This window comes from Corythoichthys intestinalis, chromosome 5, assembly GCF_030265065.1.
Source record: "Corythoichthys intestinalis isolate RoL2023-P3 chromosome 5, ASM3026506v1, whole genome shotgun sequence".
Classification (NCBI taxonomy): Eukaryota; Metazoa; Chordata; class Actinopteri; order Syngnathiformes; family Syngnathidae; genus Corythoichthys; species Corythoichthys intestinalis.
In genome coordinates this window covers 24902258-24919508 of record NC_080399.1, presented here as the reverse complement: position 1 = coordinate 24919508, position 17251 = coordinate 24902258, and the positions used below count along the sequence as shown (strand labels likewise).

The following is a 17251-nucleotide window of genomic DNA, read 5'->3' as shown; positions in this document are numbered from 1 at the left end:
TTAGTGTTGAAAAAAAAAAAAAATTCAGCCAAATGCTGGTATGCAAAACTCGTTTTGCAAGCCGGTATTTAAGGCAAATATACAGGGTGGGGCGGAGCAACTTGCTTATTTTAATTAGGTGCCCTGACGCGATGGTTGCTCTGAGGATGGTAGAAATGGACTTATTTGAGACGGAGGGGCTTAAAGTTTAATTCTTAACGTGCATTATTTATTTTGTGTTGATTTTTCAGGAACCCCAGTCAGCCTCATGGAGTCGACGAAGTTGGAACACTTTCGCTGTTGAAGCATTTTTTACAAGAGAGCAATTAAATCGTGTGAATTAAGTTCCTGCACCATAGCTAATTTGTAGGGATGAAATTTCAATTCTTCATAGAGGATTGGTCTCACAGAACGAGCAGACAACCCAAGAGCAGGTGTGTGTTTGCGACAGACTATCGCGAAGATCTCAAAACAGATTTTCTAACCGCGTCATTGTTTTGGGGTGACCTTGCTGTCCGTGGGAGGCCAGGTTTCTTTTTCTTTACATCATCCGTTTCCTTGAAATTGTTTACCCATGAAACAATAGACTGCCGGCCAGGAACACAACCATGGGAGGCAATATTGAAATGTCTACAGATTAGAGAATGCACGTTGCGTTTTTGACGATTGAGCGACAGCTTGAAAAAAATGCTTCAAGAGCGAAAGCGCATTCCAACTTCGTCCACTCCATGATGCTCACTGGGGTTCCTGAAAAATAAACACAAAATAAATAACGCTTGTTAAGAACACAGCACTTCTTTTCATGATTATACAAACTCAGCAAGAACAGTACATTATTGTCAAATAACTACACCCACCAGGACGTCACGACGAGATGTAAACAAGTGAGACTGAGAGGATTCTCGCCATGTTAAAGATAATGCTAATGCTAATGCTATGCTAACGCTACGAATTACATTTAGAGTGTAAGGATCACAGATGTCTATTCAAAATTATTTTTTTATCGGCTTATTCTAGTTGTTAATCGCCCAATAGCCAATGTTGGGGAAAAAAGTCCATATATCAATCCGATATATCGGTCGACCTCTACTTCACATATAGTGCATCACAAAAGTGAGTACACCCCTCGCATTTCTGAAGATCTTTAAGTATATCTTTTCATGGGACAACACTGACAAAATAACACTTTGACACAATGAAAAGTAGTCTGTGTGCAGCTTATATAATAGAGTTAATTTATTTTCCCCTCAAAATAACTCAAACTATAGCCATTAATATCTAACCCCTGGCAACAAAAGTGAGTGCACCACATGGGAACTACGTACATCCTTAAATGTCCAAATTGATTACTGCTTGTCATTTTCCCTCCAAAATGTCATGTGACTCGTTACAGGTGTGCTGTCAGCATTGCTGGAGAGATTGAAGAGGTGGGGGGGTCAGCCTGTTAGTGCTCAGACCATACGCCGCACTCGACATCAAATTGGTGTTCATGGCTGTCACCCCAGGAGGAAGCCTCTTCTGAAGATGGTACACAAGAAAGCCCACAAACAGTTTGCTGAAGACATGTCAACAAAGCACATGGGTTACTGGAACCATATCCTATGGTCTGATGAGACGAAGATTAATTTGTTTGGTTCCGATGGTCTCAAGTATGTGTGGCGGCGATCAGGTGAGGAGTACAAAGATAAGTGTGTCCTGCCTACAGTCAAGCATGGTGGTGGGAATGACCCCCCCCCACACCTCTTCAATCTCTGTAGCAATGCTGACAGCACTCCTGTAACGAGTCACATGACATTTTGGAGGGAAATTGACAAGCAGTACTCAATTTGGACATTTAGGGATGTACGTAGTTCCCATGCGGTGTACTCACTTTTGTTGCCAGGGGTTAAGATATTAATGGCTATATTTAGAGTTATTTTGATGGGAAAATAAATGAACTCTCACAGACTACTTTTCATTGTTTCAAAGTGTCATTTTGTCAGTGCTGTCCCATGAAAAGATATACTTAAATATCTGCAGAAATGCGAGGGGTGTACTCACTTTTGTGATACACTGTAGCACTCCTTGGTTTCTTTAATGTCAGAGACAGAGCAGCTGTTTCTTGAGCTGGAGTGAAACCGAAAAACAATTCCTTTTACTCAAAATGCTGAAACGCAGGAGACGCGCAAACCATTTGCAGAGGTGGTCTGTCCGACCACTGAACCAGTCGAGGCATAGAATGAGAGAATTTGCCACACACTTGTTCACCCACTGAGGTGCATGGACGAAAAGATGCACTTTCGATATTTTCGGATGTCAGCGGGCAGATCTGACATTTTTTTTCGCCAAATTCAACCTTTAATCTCAAATAGCAATCAATTAGGACATAGCAATAACAGAAAGGACATTTTGTATGGACCAATCGCAGGCCTTGTCGTTCCCGCAGCAACGCGTCATCACGACGCGTAGTCAGGGTTTTTGGGAGGCGCACGTCAGGCTACGGCGTAAGGTCCCAATGGCATAGTTACGGCATTGCCATGATGCAGAACCCTAACATCCCCTTAATGCAGACTACTACCTTAAACAGGTTGATGTTGTCAATTTGAGCTTTGAAGAGAAAGTTGTTGATGGTGTGCATCTCTGTTGCTGAAAAACAAAACAACAAAGACAAATTCAGTGACATTTATGCAAAATTTTCCCTGTCAACATCTGCGTGTGCGCTTTTGCGTAAACAAGTGTGTGAGTGAAGTCTGACCTGCTTGTGTGGCTTGGCTCTGCGGATTCTGGCCCACCCTGCCTGTGGGGACAGCATTTACATCATCATGTTTGAGTAACGGTCGTCAAAGGTGAAAATGATTACACTCACCTCCCAGCACTCGCACAAGCCCCTCAATCACAAAGAGAACTTGTTTTATGTACATCACATTCTTCGCTTTCAGTCGGCTCCTGAAGGAGCAGACAATAATATTGAGTACTTCTTAGCCAGTCGAAAGAGTTCCCGGTACCTTAAAAACATGTTATTGACATACAAACGTCAAAGATATTCACCTGAACCGTTCAGCATACTGGCTTAGTTGTGAATGGGCCCGGCAAAGCTGCATACCACAATATTAATGCATCTCAAATTAGGAAGATTACAAAAAAACTGATGAAAAAAAAATTGATGAAAATTGCAATTAGTCTGTTTACCTGAGCACCGTCGAGTTCAACACTGTGTATGCAGGAGAGCGTGTCGCTAAGGTTGTGCGCTTCATCTATGATCACCACCTGTTTAGATTAGGCATGTGCCGGTTACCGGTTTCAAGGTATACCGTGGTATGAAAACGTCAAAGTTTCAAAACCGCTAAAATTTTCCGTCTTACCGTCCCTACGGTATTAGCTATATTTTATGTCCCAAAAATGCAGGGCTCACCCCTCTCCCTCAAGTTGTTGCTCAGTGTCAGTGAGTCAGCAGTGCTGCACATTGGCTGGAGGACATGAAACACTTGAACTTTTTCCTCCATCGAAGAAAACAAAGTCAGCGGCTTAGGTGGGCCAACAGACATGTAAAACATGTTTGCGGGGGGTGGCTATGAAAGTAGGCAATATATCCAATAGGATTTTGCATTTATACAAAATTAAAGGTTAGTAAACGCTGTCATGAATGTTTCATAGAAAAACTTGTAGTTCTTAAAAGATAAATGTTAGTACAAGTTACAGAAATTTTATATTAAAAACCCTCTTAATGTTTTCGTTTTACTAAAATTTGTAAAATTTTCAGTCAACAAATAAACTAGTAGCCCGCCATTGTTGATGTCAATAATTACTTACACAATGCTCATGGGTGCTAAAGCCTATAAAATCAGTCGCACCCAAGCGCCAGCAGAGGGCGCCAAAACTCCGAAAAACACAAGTACACATTTCACTGTGCTGTCATTTTAATCTGTTTGAGCGGGGCATTTGTGCGTTAATTGCGTCAAATATTTTAACGTGATTAATTTAAAAAATTAATTACCGCCCGTTAACACGATAATTTTGACAGCCCTACAATAAAGATAATGTAAAGTGCTCATTTCTCATCAAAAACACAATAACATTAACATCAAAAATAACCAATAAAAGCATGAAATATCCCTGACCAAATCATTTGAGTAGAGTAAAAACAAATTTCTTTGGCCCTCCCTGCAGAAAAACTGCGGGTCTGAAGGAGTTAATCATACACTTCATAATGATATTGACGGGACACATTCCCCAGACACTGCGCCACGCCTTCAAGTAGAGGGCCTTTCCACACTCCGCTTCAGTCGGTCGCAGTTATTCTCAAACACATGCAGCGATCCAACGCCGAATTTAGATTGAAAGTACGAAAGCTGTATCGCATACAAACAGGAAGGATTGTCTCAGGAGTGATTTGTTCGAGGATTCAAGGTAATTATTATATTTTTCGTACCATGCATGCATTTTGAAACGTTGTGAAAAAAAATCAATGGGAGAAATTAACTGCTACGGCATCGGCATCATAATTCGCAATTTCTACGTAAAAATAATGCTGACTGCATGTCTTTTTGCTTCAACCAAGAATCGAGACTGTTTTACGTTCACATCTATAAAGAATTTAGGGTTTTATATATTTATTCACAAGAATTTTCAACGTAAAATGCTCTTTGTGGTGATAAGGCGGCCCCACAGTGGCTTAAAGACTAGCAGCACATTCGACATATTTACGTAAAATAAATGCTAATTGCTCCAGTTCTTTGCTCTTTTAACAAAGAATTGAGACTGTTTTACATTCATATCTATGAAAAATTCAGGGATTTAAGCATTTATGGCATGTACAAGCAGTTCATTTTTTATATCCACAGCATCTCTGAGAAGAAATGTGAATTTTTTTAAATTCGGGTGCCTACCTGGTTCTTCAGCTGAATCCCTGCCGCCCGCCTTGTGGCTTCATGCAGCACCATCTGATAAGGCAACACCACCAACTGCAAAATCAAAAGCAATGCATGCAATTCAGCTTTTGTACAAATAAAACACATTCTGCAAGACGGGAGGATGAAGCAAAGGTACAAACTTGCACTTGCGGGACAGCGAGGCGTGTAGCATAGTAAGGACACGAATTCCTTTCCTTGCCCAGCTTCACCAGTTGCTCGATGTCATGGATGCTGCCCAGGAGTTCGTCCCTCATCTGCTGCAGTACTGAAGCCTTGCTGTAGGGACAGACGCTCTTCGCCGGGCCTCGCTTTCTTTTCGAGCCTTCTTCGTGATGCGGCTTGTCTACAAATAACATATCATTCTTAAAAAGGGAAGCTATCTTTTATGATAGGGATGTCCCGATCACATACGGTGGTATGAAAAAGTATCTGAATCTTTTGGAATTCATCATATTTCTGCATACATCACCATCATATGTGATCTGATCTTTGTCAAAATCACACTGATGAAAATGCAGTGTCTGCTTTAACGAAAACCACCCAAACATTTATAGTTTTTCATATTTTAATGAGGATAGCATGCAAACAATGACAGAAAGAGGAAAAATTAGTGAAACCTCTGCCTAAGGAGACTTAAAGAGCAATTAAAACACATTTTTACCAAATATTTTAAGTCAAGTGTGTGCACTCCCCAATCACTGATGAGTGGTTTAAAGCTGCCCTGCCCACTATAAAACACACACATCTGGTAAGAATTGTCTTGATGAGAAGCAGTGTCTGATGTGCATCATGGCTAAGAGTGTGACAATATCTCGATACGGCGATATATCGCGATATTTTGCAACCCGATGGGTTATCGATATGCTCCCGCCAAGAATCGATACTTTTATTTAACATATTGGCCATACAATGGAGTATGGATGCTGTAAACTGCTCAATGTTTGTTGAGCAATTCCTTGGCGGTCCACTAGGGGCGCTCGGGAGTGGCGGTGAGGGTAAAGTGCGCACAAGTTGTCTAGAGAAGAAGAGAGGACGCTCCATGTGGGTTGAAAAAATAAAAAAGCTCCGTGAGAACGGTGGAGGAAAAAATGAGAAAAATATTGCTACAAATCACACATGGGGACACACTTTAGATTTTACACCAACAAGAAAGGAAGTAAGGTGAACAAGGACTTTGCTGTATGCAAGAATTGTCTAAGAAAAATAAGTTTCACTGGGAGCTGGTGACGTAGTGGACACGGGAGTTTGTGAGCTTCGCTTTCATCACTTGAGGTAAGAAAGTTTTGCAATGTAATTGACTTTTTAATTCACATGTATTATTTTGATGACATTTGGTGTTGAATAATATAAAATAAACCAGGACCCTAAACTGGATGAAAATGAATATCGAACAAGCCCACATGAATTTACCGATTTATTTGATATTATTTGAGAACCAGTTTCCATCTAGTTTACTACACAAACTGTTATTACTGTCATTTTGATACAATAAGCTATAAAAATGGTTTGAATAGGTTCCAAGATATATAAAGTGATGTGCATGATAAATAATGTAGCCTACATATTAACAATAGGTAATTATTGAATTTTTAATTTCTATACATTCAATTCATATTTTTTTTAATGCAATACTTCCAACACAAAAAAAATCAGGATTTCAACTCAAACGCTATGAAGTAGCTAATATTTTTTGTTTTATTTTGTTGTTTTTAAGGTGAGGAAGACTGTGACTGAGCAAGTCTGACATCTTAAATGCTGAAGCAGATAGTGGAAGTGCTCAAACCAAGCAACAAAGGTCATATACGAAGAAAAGACCCACCAATTTTATCATTGCCCCACTCCAAGCTCAACTGCTGACACCTACGGCACTTTTTATTTATTTATTTTTTTAAAGATTTAAAACTTTAAAGAAATTAAAGGTGCAATCCATCATGATCTCTCCAAGCGATATCAGTGGTCGTGGTTGGTTTCCTCTATATGTGCAGGGGCACAATTTGCAGTAGATTTATATTTTACAGCAATGTTGCACAGAAAAGGTGTCACTGTTTAATAAATGACTTAAACAGTATTTTTTCTATTTTTAAATATCTTTTTTTTTTCTTTTTTTTTTCATTTCAACAGTTGTATCGTAGAATGTCATGTATCCAATTTCTGACCAATATATCGATAATCGCTGTATCGTGATATAATCGTTATCGTGAGCCTTGTATCGCGAATCGTATCGTATCGTGAGGTGCCCTGAGGTTCCCACTCCTAATCATGGCTCAGATAAAAGATCTGTCTGAAGACCTGTGATCAAGTATTGTTGATGTGTGTAAACTGGGAAAGGATACAAAACCATTTTTTAAAGTCTGGATGCTCATAAATCGACAGTCAGAGAAGTTGTCTACAAATGGAGAGAGTTTGGCACTGTTGCTTGCTTCTCTCCCAAGGAGTGGCCGTCCACCAAAGATGACGCTAAGAGTTCAGCGCAGAATACTCAGAGAGGTAAAAAAGAACCCTAGAGTGTTTGCTAATGACAGTCCAATATCTCTGTGCACACATCAACTACATGTAAAATTATGGCCAAAAACGGTGATTATGGGAGGACTCCACATAGGAAGCCACTGCTGTCTAAAAACAAACATTGTTGCTCGTTTAATTTTCGCAAAAAAGTACTTGGACACTCCACAGAAGTTATGGCAAAATATTTTGTGGACTGATGAAACCAAAGCTGAATTGTTTGGGAGTAACACACAATGTCATGTGTGGAGGAAAAATGGAACAGCTCATCAACATCAAAACCTCATCCCCACCGTGAAGCATGGTGGAGGGAGCATCATGATTAGGGGCTGTTTTACTATCTCAGGGCCTGGACAACTTGCTATCATTAATGGAAGAATGATTTCAAAAGTTTATCAGGATGTTTTGCAGGAAAATCTGAGGCCGTCTATCAGACAGTTGAAGCTAAAAAGAGGATGGATGCTTCAACAAGACAACGATCCAAAACACAGAAGTAAATCAACTTCAGAATGGTTTCAGAAGAACAAAATACTTGTTGTGAAGTGGCCAAATCAAAGTCCAGACTTGAACCCCATTGAGATGCTGTGGCATAGACTTCATAATATCATTTTGATGTCTATGGCTGTGGCATGAGTTATAGACAGTGATTCATGCCATACATCCCAGGAATCTGACTGAACTACAGCAGTTTCGTAAGAATGGGCCAAGATTAGTCCTGATCGATGTGCCAGACTGATCTGCAGGTACAGGAAGCCTCTGGTTGAAGTTGCTACTGCCAAAGGGTGGGGGGGGGGGGCACAAAATTTTAATGGGATGGTTCACTTACTTATTTTTCCGCCTTCTGTCATTGTTTGCATACCATTTTCATTAAAATATGAAAACCTATTAATCTTTGGGTGGTTTTAGTTAAAGCAGACAGTTTTTTCATCTGAGTGATTTTGACAAAGATCATATCACATTTGATTTTATGCATAAATGTGAGAAATTCCAAAAGGTTCAGATACTTTTTCTGCCACTGTAGCTGCTCTGCTATTGGCTATTGCCTAGCATCTTCCTAGCAACCAATTGGCTAAGAGGGACATCTACTGTCCTGTATGTTTGTATGCCAGCATCCTCTTCTCTCCCTCTGGCCATGAGGTGTTTCAACAGCTTTACGTGAATGTATTAACTTTTATTCTTTACTCTATTCTTTGTTTTTTTATATTACGCACAACTCTCATGTTATGTTTATTGTGCAATAATCTTATTGTAACATGTATTTGTTACATGTTTAGATGCAGTTTTATGCTTTATAAGGATTAGGACATTTACATGGAAAACGCGTCTCTACTTACGGAATTTTCAATTTACGAAACCACTTCCAAAACCAATTAATTTCATACGTAGAGATACCACTGTACTTAAGTCCAAAGTGTGATTACTCTTGTCACATTTGCTTGAATCATATCACACTATGAGACCAAAATTTAACTACTTATCATCTCTGAGGTCACTTTTTATTGCTGCCGAATTGTCACATGCTGTCTTCTACAACTTTACATACAGTACTGTAACATGGGAAGTATGTTACTTTTATTTAATTTTTCTCACCTTGTTTGTTTTTCTGCATCTCCATGCAGCGGTCGTTGATGCGCTGAAGGCTGCCCAGATGTCGGACCTCCTCATTTACACAAAGATTCTGCAAAGATTGTTTCACATCAGGTTCACGTCGTCCATTTTTGATATCATTATTATTCAGCTCCACTGCATAGAAGAATTATATTATTTAAGTGTAGTCCCAATAATGTCAATGTGGTTGGCGCTGATGTTTTGAAAAGTAATTATTTTGGGCACAAAGTCAGTTAGAATTAGGAGTGGGAACTCCTTGGTACCCCGCGATACAATACGATTTGCGATACAAAGGTCACGATAACGATAAAACAATTATCGATACATTGGTCAGGAAATCATTCTACATCACGACTAATAAACAGAAAAACAAGCTATTTTCATCCTTCGGCTTTAAGTTAATCACTAGTAGACGTCCAATCTATTTTCGTCCAAACCGACTGGACGTCTATGATTATCAATGGCAAGCAATTAGTTTAATTTTAGGGCATTTCTGGTCATTTGCTGTTGATTTTCAGTCACTTTCTGTTGAATTTGGGGCATTTATGAGTCACTTCCTATTAATTTTGGGGCATTTATGGGTTACTTCCTGTTCGTTTTGGCTTACAGAATGGGAAGTGACCCAGGAATCTCCCCAAATGAATAGGTAGTGAGTCTAGTGACTCAAACCCAACAGGAAGTGACCATCTACATGCCCTAAAATGAACAAATAGTGACCTGTAAATGCCCCCAAAATCAGAAAGACTGGCTGCAAATGCTCTGGTTTCAGGCCCCTCCCAGCTTAAAATAAAAGGGCGTCTAGGGCCTTCATTGGCAGCCATAGAGTTAACAGAGACACAATTATATTATATTATTATATACTATGGAAGATTTTGTTAGCCACTTGTTGGTTCCTTAGTTATTTTTGTTATTTTTTTTTTTAATTGAGACCTTTTTAAAAAGATATTGATTCTTGGCAAGAGCATATTGATCACCTTTTTTGATTCAAAGTATCACGATATGTCACTATTTCAATATTTTGTCACACCCCTAGTTAGAATGTTCATTCATTAAAAATAAATACACTAAATAAACAAGTAACATGAATATATTTGTGAAAAAAATACTATATTGGATGAGAAATTAATATTTTCACTGCCAAACATCCAACAAGCTGTTTTATGCAAAATTGCAGCATAAACTTTCATGTTTTGAATGGTTTTGTACATACTTAAGTGTGTTTATTTATCAGGAAGATTGACTTGGTAGACGGGCAAGCAGGACGATATTTCTATCTTGTGCAGCCTTTGTGCTTTGTAAGTAAGTAGGTAGGTCAGTCAGTGGGGTAGTAGGTTTGTTGGCAACTTTTTAAACCAATAGACTTCCACAAAACAATCATTGCAGACTGGTGTCCTGCATCTTCGTGTAAACAGCCCTTTAGTTTATGGGTATGTCAGTCAATCTGTCGATAGGTATGCCGGGCTGTCAGTCTGCATTTTTGTTTATAGGTAGCTTGTCGGGCTGCAGCTATCGATTATTTTAGTAATCGATTAATCTATCAACTAGTTAACTTAAATAATCGGATTAGGAACATTTAATGCATTGCAGAATACATTTTAGGAGAGCTTGCCAATTTTGCACTTTCAAAAGAGCAGAAAATGCTCATACAAAATAAAATTCCTGCGTGTTTCTTCAAACTATGCAGAATTGCACTTCATTTAAAAATAAATTAAAATGCCTGAGCTTGGCTTCAAATGGCATAAAAGAAATAAATGAGGATCTAAGTATTACAAAAGAAAACAATTGGCTAACTTGCGTGGCAAAAGTCTGCTAGCTTAAATGCTATAAAATGCTGACTTTTTTTTTTTTTTAGACTGCTCTTAACAGATCATTCAAACACATTCCCACAAAAGAAACTTAAATATACATATAAACTCAATTTCAAATGCATAAAAAAATATTAGCTCAAACCAGCTTACTTTATGTTGGTCTGAACAGGGAGCAGCTGGATTCAGCCATGTTAAATGAATTGTCATATTCAATTATGCCACTAGAGGGCAGTGTATCCCCCCCAAAATCAATAAAACTAAATGCAAACACTTTCAAAACACACCATTACAACGGCACTCTAATTAAACGAATCTTCAAAGCAGCTAAATTTGAATAGCACCTTTATTCTAATCGAATTACTGGAGTTAATCGATTAATCGTTGCAGCACGAGTAGCTAGGTATGCCGATCTATCGGAATGCATGCCTTGTCTGACAGTCTGACAATGTCTATCTGTCAGAAAGTATGCCTGTGTGTTGGTCAGTATGTCCGTCGGTATGTAAGTAAGTAATAAGTCATTGGAGCCATTGAGTTAATAGTTGTGCACTTGTGCATGTTTCACCTGCCGTGAACCCAGTGTGACCAGACTGATGTCTTTGCTGAACGGGCTCTTCTGGACCTCGTGAACGAACTGAGTAAGCTGTGAGTGTGTGCGACTGCAGTAGTAAATCTGTCAACACACACAATAACATCTAGGATTATTCACACAACAGGGAAGTAAAATTCTTTTTACAGCCATCATGCTACCTTTGTGACATGCTCTTCGACTAGTTCATCATCCTCTTCCTCTTCAGCTATGCAGAACCTGAGAAACATCCTTCTGTTATTGTGTAATCATGTCAAGAGTTAAAAAATGAATGGCTGCCCACACCTGTTTTTTGGCCTTGACTCGTCATCGCTTTCATACTCAGCGATAATGAGATCCTCGTCATCTTGATTTGCCGTCCCATCAGTTTGATCCTCTTTACAGAGTTGGAGCAACTTGAATGCTTCATCCTCCTCAGGGTTCTACAGACACACAAAAGATGGGGGGAAAAACACCTTTAATAGTCTACACCAGGGGTCCCCAAACTTTTTCCTGTGAGGGCCACATAACTTTTTCCTTCACTGATGAGGGGCCGGGTCAGTTTGAAACAGAATAAGTGTGACGATTGCAGGAGTCCCTAAATGTAAAAATTTATTGTTTTTCAGAAAGCCACAATCAAATAACCCTTTCTGAATTCTTCACTGAACAAAATTAAATAAAATAAAAATAATAATAATTAGTGCTGTCAAACGATTAACATTTTTAATCGAGTTAATTACATCCTAAAAATTAATTAATCGTAATTAATCGCAATTCAAACCATCTATAAAATATGCCATATTTTTCTGTAAATTATTTATATATTCTGTAAAATAAATTGTTGGAATGGAAAGATAAGACACAAGATGGATATATACAGTGGGGAGAACAAGTATTTGATACACTGCCAATGTGGCAGTGTATCAAATACTTGTTCTCCCCACTGTACATTCAACATACGGTACGTAAGGACTGTAGTGGGCATTTCACTCTACTGTCATTTAAATCTGTCTATGCTGTCCTCACTCCGAAGCGTCTACTTTTTCCAAAGCTAGACAGCTAGTGAACGACGCCTTAATAATCAGACTTCTCCCTTTTTCATCTGATTTATTAATAAAATAGCCTCAAACCATTGTCCTCTTTAGACCGTCGTAAAACTACAACAAAAAAAAGTACACAAGCATTGCATTAGCAACAACGTTAGCTTAGCACGCTATACAGGTTCACTAAACATAAACAAAAAGCGTCTCATACAAAAAATAGAACATTTCGCTTACTAACATAATATGTACATTCTTTACAACAACCATACTTACGGACAAATCTTGTCCAAGGATCATATAAGCACAACATTACAACGTAGGCGTCAGCCCGAGACGTCGTGCAGCCATATTGAACTGGCAAGAAAAAAAATAAACCATGTCGCAAAGCGACCACAAGAGTTCGCTGTTAGACAGCACAAAAAGCCTGCTGTAAAACTTACCAAAAGGCAGAATACTGTCTGAGCGGGACATGTGCGTTAATTGCGTTAAATATTTTAACGTGATTAATTTTAAAAAATTAATTACCGCGCGTTAACGCGATAATTTTGACAGCCCTAATAATAATATAATATAATATATAGGGCTGTCAAACTTATCGCGTTAATGGGTGGTAATTTAATTTTTTTTAATTAATCACGTTAAAATATTTGACGCATTTAACGCACATGCCCCGCTCAAAGAGATTAAAATGACAGCACAGTGTCATGTCCATTTGTTACTTGTATTTTTTGGTGTTTTGTCACCCTCTGCTGGCGCTTGGGTGCGACTGATTTTATGGGTTTCAGCACCATGAGCATTGTGTAATTATTGAAATCAACAATGGCGAGCTACTACTTTATTTTTTTTTTTTGAAAATTTTACAAATTTTATTAAAACGAAAACATTAAGAGGGGTTTTAATATAAAATTTCTATAACTTGTACTAACATTTATCTTTTAAGAACTACAAGTCTTTCTATCCATGGATCGCTTTAAGAGAATGTTAATAATGTTAATGCCATCTTGTTGATTTATTGTTATTATAAACAAATACAGTACTTATGTACAGTACGTTGAATGTATATATCCGTCTTGTGTCTTATCTTTCCATTCCAACAATAATTTACAAAAAATATGGCATATTTTATAGATGGTTTGAATTGCGATTAATTACGATTAATTAATTTTTAAGCTGTGATTAACTAGATTAAAAATTTTAATCGTTTGACAGCCCATAATATAATATAATAATAACACTATTAATTAAATATATACTGTAATATAATAATAACACTATTAATTAAATAGATAATAATCAAATAACCCTCTCTAGGTTCTTCACAGAAAAAAGCCAGGAAATAAATAACACTATTGAGGAGGGGGGGAAAAATTGTTCAGGGGGCCGGACCAATTGTGGAGGCGGGCCGGGGCCATAGTTTGGGGACCCCTGGTCTACACATTAAGCAGAAACCAACATAAAAATAACAAAAATAATGACTTAATCAGACCAAGATTAAAGTTTTTAGAAGGCAGTTAACACTACATCAAGTAAAATGCATTCTCTCTGGGCTTAAGGCTTGATGCACTTAATGAATTTTTAGGATTGGGAAGGATCAGCAAGTTCAGCAGGCTGCCACAGAAGACGTCCTATCGGACCAAATCATGGCCAATTTTCCAGCACCTTGAAAGATTATCCCGATGTTCTGCATTTTAGCGTCTCATAACAAATGAGCTGTGAACTGCATGTAATTTTTGATTTGTTGGTACAACGGCAAATTCAAAGATATCGTTCAAATTGTGACGAACATTAAAATGCGTTAGATACACAGTTTGTCTTTTTATGTGTGTTCTGGTACGTTTGTTTCCACGTGAAAGGTGGATTTGCATCAGCTTTGGACACAATATTGTTAAAGTTGTACTTCAAAAGTGATTTATATTGAAAAAGGTGTATTTTTTATATTTAATAATGAATAAATATACTTTAAAGTATTAATTATTGCATTCAAAATAATACAATCGGTTACATTTTCAAAGAACTACATTTCCCACGATGCTTATTGGCAAAACAAATAATTCCAACATAGTGTTTTATTATTTTGTTTATATTGTTTCACTTGGTCATTGGTCTGTTTAGACAGGGAATTGAGGGCAGGGAAAGAAATGTGTGCCTAACACTTCCAAGAATTTTCATGCACTTACTGCAAAAGTCAAGCATTTTTCAAACATTCAAAACACAACATTAAAGCACAATCATTTTTCTAGGATTTCAAGCACCTGTACGAACCCTGTCGACTGATATTCACAGATTTGTGATTCTTCGTCCGTCAGTTGAACTGACAATAATTACCTAACCTAGGATCCACAGTCTTTTCAAAACTTCTTTTAGCTTTATAATGACCTTTTACCTAAAGTCAGCTCTGTGGTTTTTACGTTGGTTACACCTCATAGAAAGGTGTTTATTTTACTCTTTATTTGAAATGGCATTTTAAAAAACCCTGATATTTTAATAGGTTTTTCATTCTACAGAATATACGTACTCAAATTAATAGTGCCTACCTTTCTTTTCATTGCATACTTGAGTTGAACGTTGTTCCGAATCAGTTCCAAGCGCTCCTCTCGCTTCTTTCGTTTATTTTCATCCTCCTAGAACAAGAATGTGTTAACATTTCTAAAACAGGAATGTGTGTGGAAGAACATTAGCCAGACATCAGCAGGCTGGTATAGTCTCACCTTCAACTTTGACACCAAATCTCGTTCAGCCTTTTTTTGCACAAAACTGGTGATCCAGTCAGGTTCTGCAGATGAACTCTGGCCAGAAGCCTCAGTAATGGGTGAAGAAAGTGACGTCTCACCCTTTTGCAGCAAGGCGGCCGCCTCTTGTTTTCTTTTAGTCTCAAAGTCTGTTAGCCAGGTCAGCGCTCCGCATATCAGACTCAGAGATTTACCCTGGATCAAAGATAATACATATTTCATGAAAGTACTTGGAACCATCTTGCATGTGTCATGCACAGATATACACTAGCATACCGTCCCAGTGGGGCTCTCAAAGATACCAATTTTGCCTTGGTCCAGTACATTATACAAGGATCTCATGAAATCTTCCTGGATAGTGTACGGCTGGTAAGGAAATGGAAATTCAGATCTGCCATTTTCCATGACGACAAACCTGAGAACCAAAAGAGACGTGTGACGGAAAAATTACATTTTAAAGGGCGAAATGAACGCAACATTTTAAACTGTGTCATATTTTTAAGTGCATATCTTGTTAATCAGTTGTTGTAAGTTTATAAATGCAATAGGCAACATTTCCACATCCATTTTGATAAAAGCATCAGAAATAACCTCTTAAGCCAGTAAGGCTTAGAAGGCTTCTAATTAGAGTTGAGGTTTCAATGTAAGGTGAGTAAGTCTAAGGGGTTCGCCGAAGGTAAAGAAACGCTGAGCCATAAACTTCATAATGATATTGACAGGATTGAGTCCCCAGACACTGCGCCATGCGTTCAAGTAGGGGGCCGTCCCACACTCCACTATAGTCGGTCGAAGTTGGTCGCAGTTATTCTCAAACACATGCAGCGATCAAACACCAGATTTAGGTTGAAAAAGTATGAAAGCTGTACCGCACACAAACATGAAAGATTGTCTTAGGAGTGATTTGTTCGAGGATTCAAGGTAATTATTATATTTTTCGTACCATTCATGCATTTTGAAACGTTGTGAAAAAAATCAATGGGAGAAAATAACCGCTACGGCATTGACGTCATATTTCGCAATATTTCCGTTAAAAAAATGCCAACTGCCCGTTTTTTTGCTTTTAACCAAGAATCGAGACTGTTTTACATTCATATCTATGAAGAATTCACACATCATTCATTCACAAGAATTTTCAACGTAAAAAGCTCTTTGTTTGCGTTTCCACTTGGCCAGCTTTGACGGCGATAGGCCCCCTATTAATCGGCCCCGTGTCCCGTCACTATATTATGAAGTCTATGGCAAAGCCCTATTTTTGTGTGCTAATAAATCTAGGCAAAGTGGTTTATTAGACCAGGTTTTGGACTGGTTTGCTCCCAATTTACAGGCTTAATCCATTTCTTTTAACTGCTAGTCCTCGATCTGATAGGAGGAGGAACTGGTTTGCTCAGTGGAAGGTTGACTCGCACTGAGTATGAGGGAATACAACAGACCAATGGGCAGCGTGGTCTCAATAAAACATGCTGTCAAAATGAGAAGAATTTAAAACAGTTGGCTAAACTATTAGCACGCTAGCTTAAATATATTAGTTTTGAATTAGAAAAAAATGCTTTATTACCTAGTTCCGAAGGGTTCGGGGAATTCACATGCGAAACTTGTGGGGTTCGATAACTTTAGCAAGGTTAAGAACCACTGGTTTAAATTCTCAAAATTGGGTTTAATCTAGGACAAGGTTTCTAATAATTACAGTGTTAGGATATAAAACAAGGGTTGGATATGGTTTTTAAGCAGTGTTAGAGTTTCATGTAAGTAATGAATTACGATAATAAGAGTATCGTAATGTACAGATTGACATGCTCCCATTATATCTGAATAAAACAGCGTCAGTTAAGCATCACTTACAGTCACGTTTACGATCCCTTCAGGTCAAGTAGTGATACTGTAGCTAGCCGCGGTTGTCATACTCGAAATTGATTATTTTTATGTTAGGTATATTGGAAAGATACTCAGAAGTGGAAAGATTTGAGTAGTTTTAACTCCCGCGCCAACAGAGGGCAAAGGGTACCAAACCTGGCCAATAAGAAACGAGCTAAGATAATGTTTGTTCGTTTTATTGACGTGCCCAGCACTGATGAGCGGTAACATTATATGAATCCAATTGTTCAATCATGAATGGCTCATATAGCAAATA

General features: G+C 38.2%; 1 protein-coding gene across 2 annotated transcripts in view; it reads right to left on the bottom strand.

The window, feature by feature from the left end:
* Window positions 1-17251, bottom strand: part of ddx11 (DEAD/H (Asp-Glu-Ala-Asp/His) box helicase 11) — a 32578-nt gene that overhangs the window by 14420 nt on the left and 907 nt on the right. The window contains exons 1-15 of one of the 2 annotated variants that reach the window (XM_057836610.1): window positions 16963-17137; window positions 15400-15538; window positions 15103-15318; window positions 14929-15015; window positions 11658-11794; window positions 11534-11591; window positions 11349-11456; window positions 8961-9048; window positions 5009-5211; window positions 4845-4919; window positions 3148-3225; window positions 3007-3053; window positions 2825-2904; window positions 2714-2755; window positions 2537-2604 (exon numbers count right to left, since the gene is read on the bottom strand). In XM_057836610.1, coding sequence (XP_057692593.1) covers window positions 2537-2604; window positions 2714-2755; window positions 2825-2904; window positions 3007-3053; window positions 3148-3225; window positions 4845-4919; window positions 5009-5211; window positions 8961-9048; window positions 11349-11456; window positions 11534-11591; window positions 11658-11794; window positions 14929-15015; window positions 15103-15318; window positions 15400-15528 — 1416 coding nt within the window. In that variant the 5' untranslated portion in view covers window positions 15529-15538; window positions 16963-17137. Of the gene's footprint in view, window positions 1-2536; window positions 2605-2713; window positions 2756-2824; window positions 2905-3006; window positions 3054-3147; window positions 3226-4844; window positions 4920-5008; window positions 5212-8960; window positions 9049-11348; window positions 11457-11533; window positions 11592-11657; window positions 11795-14928; window positions 15016-15102; window positions 15319-15399; window positions 15539-16962; window positions 17138-17251 lie in introns of those variants that run through there. The other variant, XM_057836611.1, reaches the window with a different exon arrangement.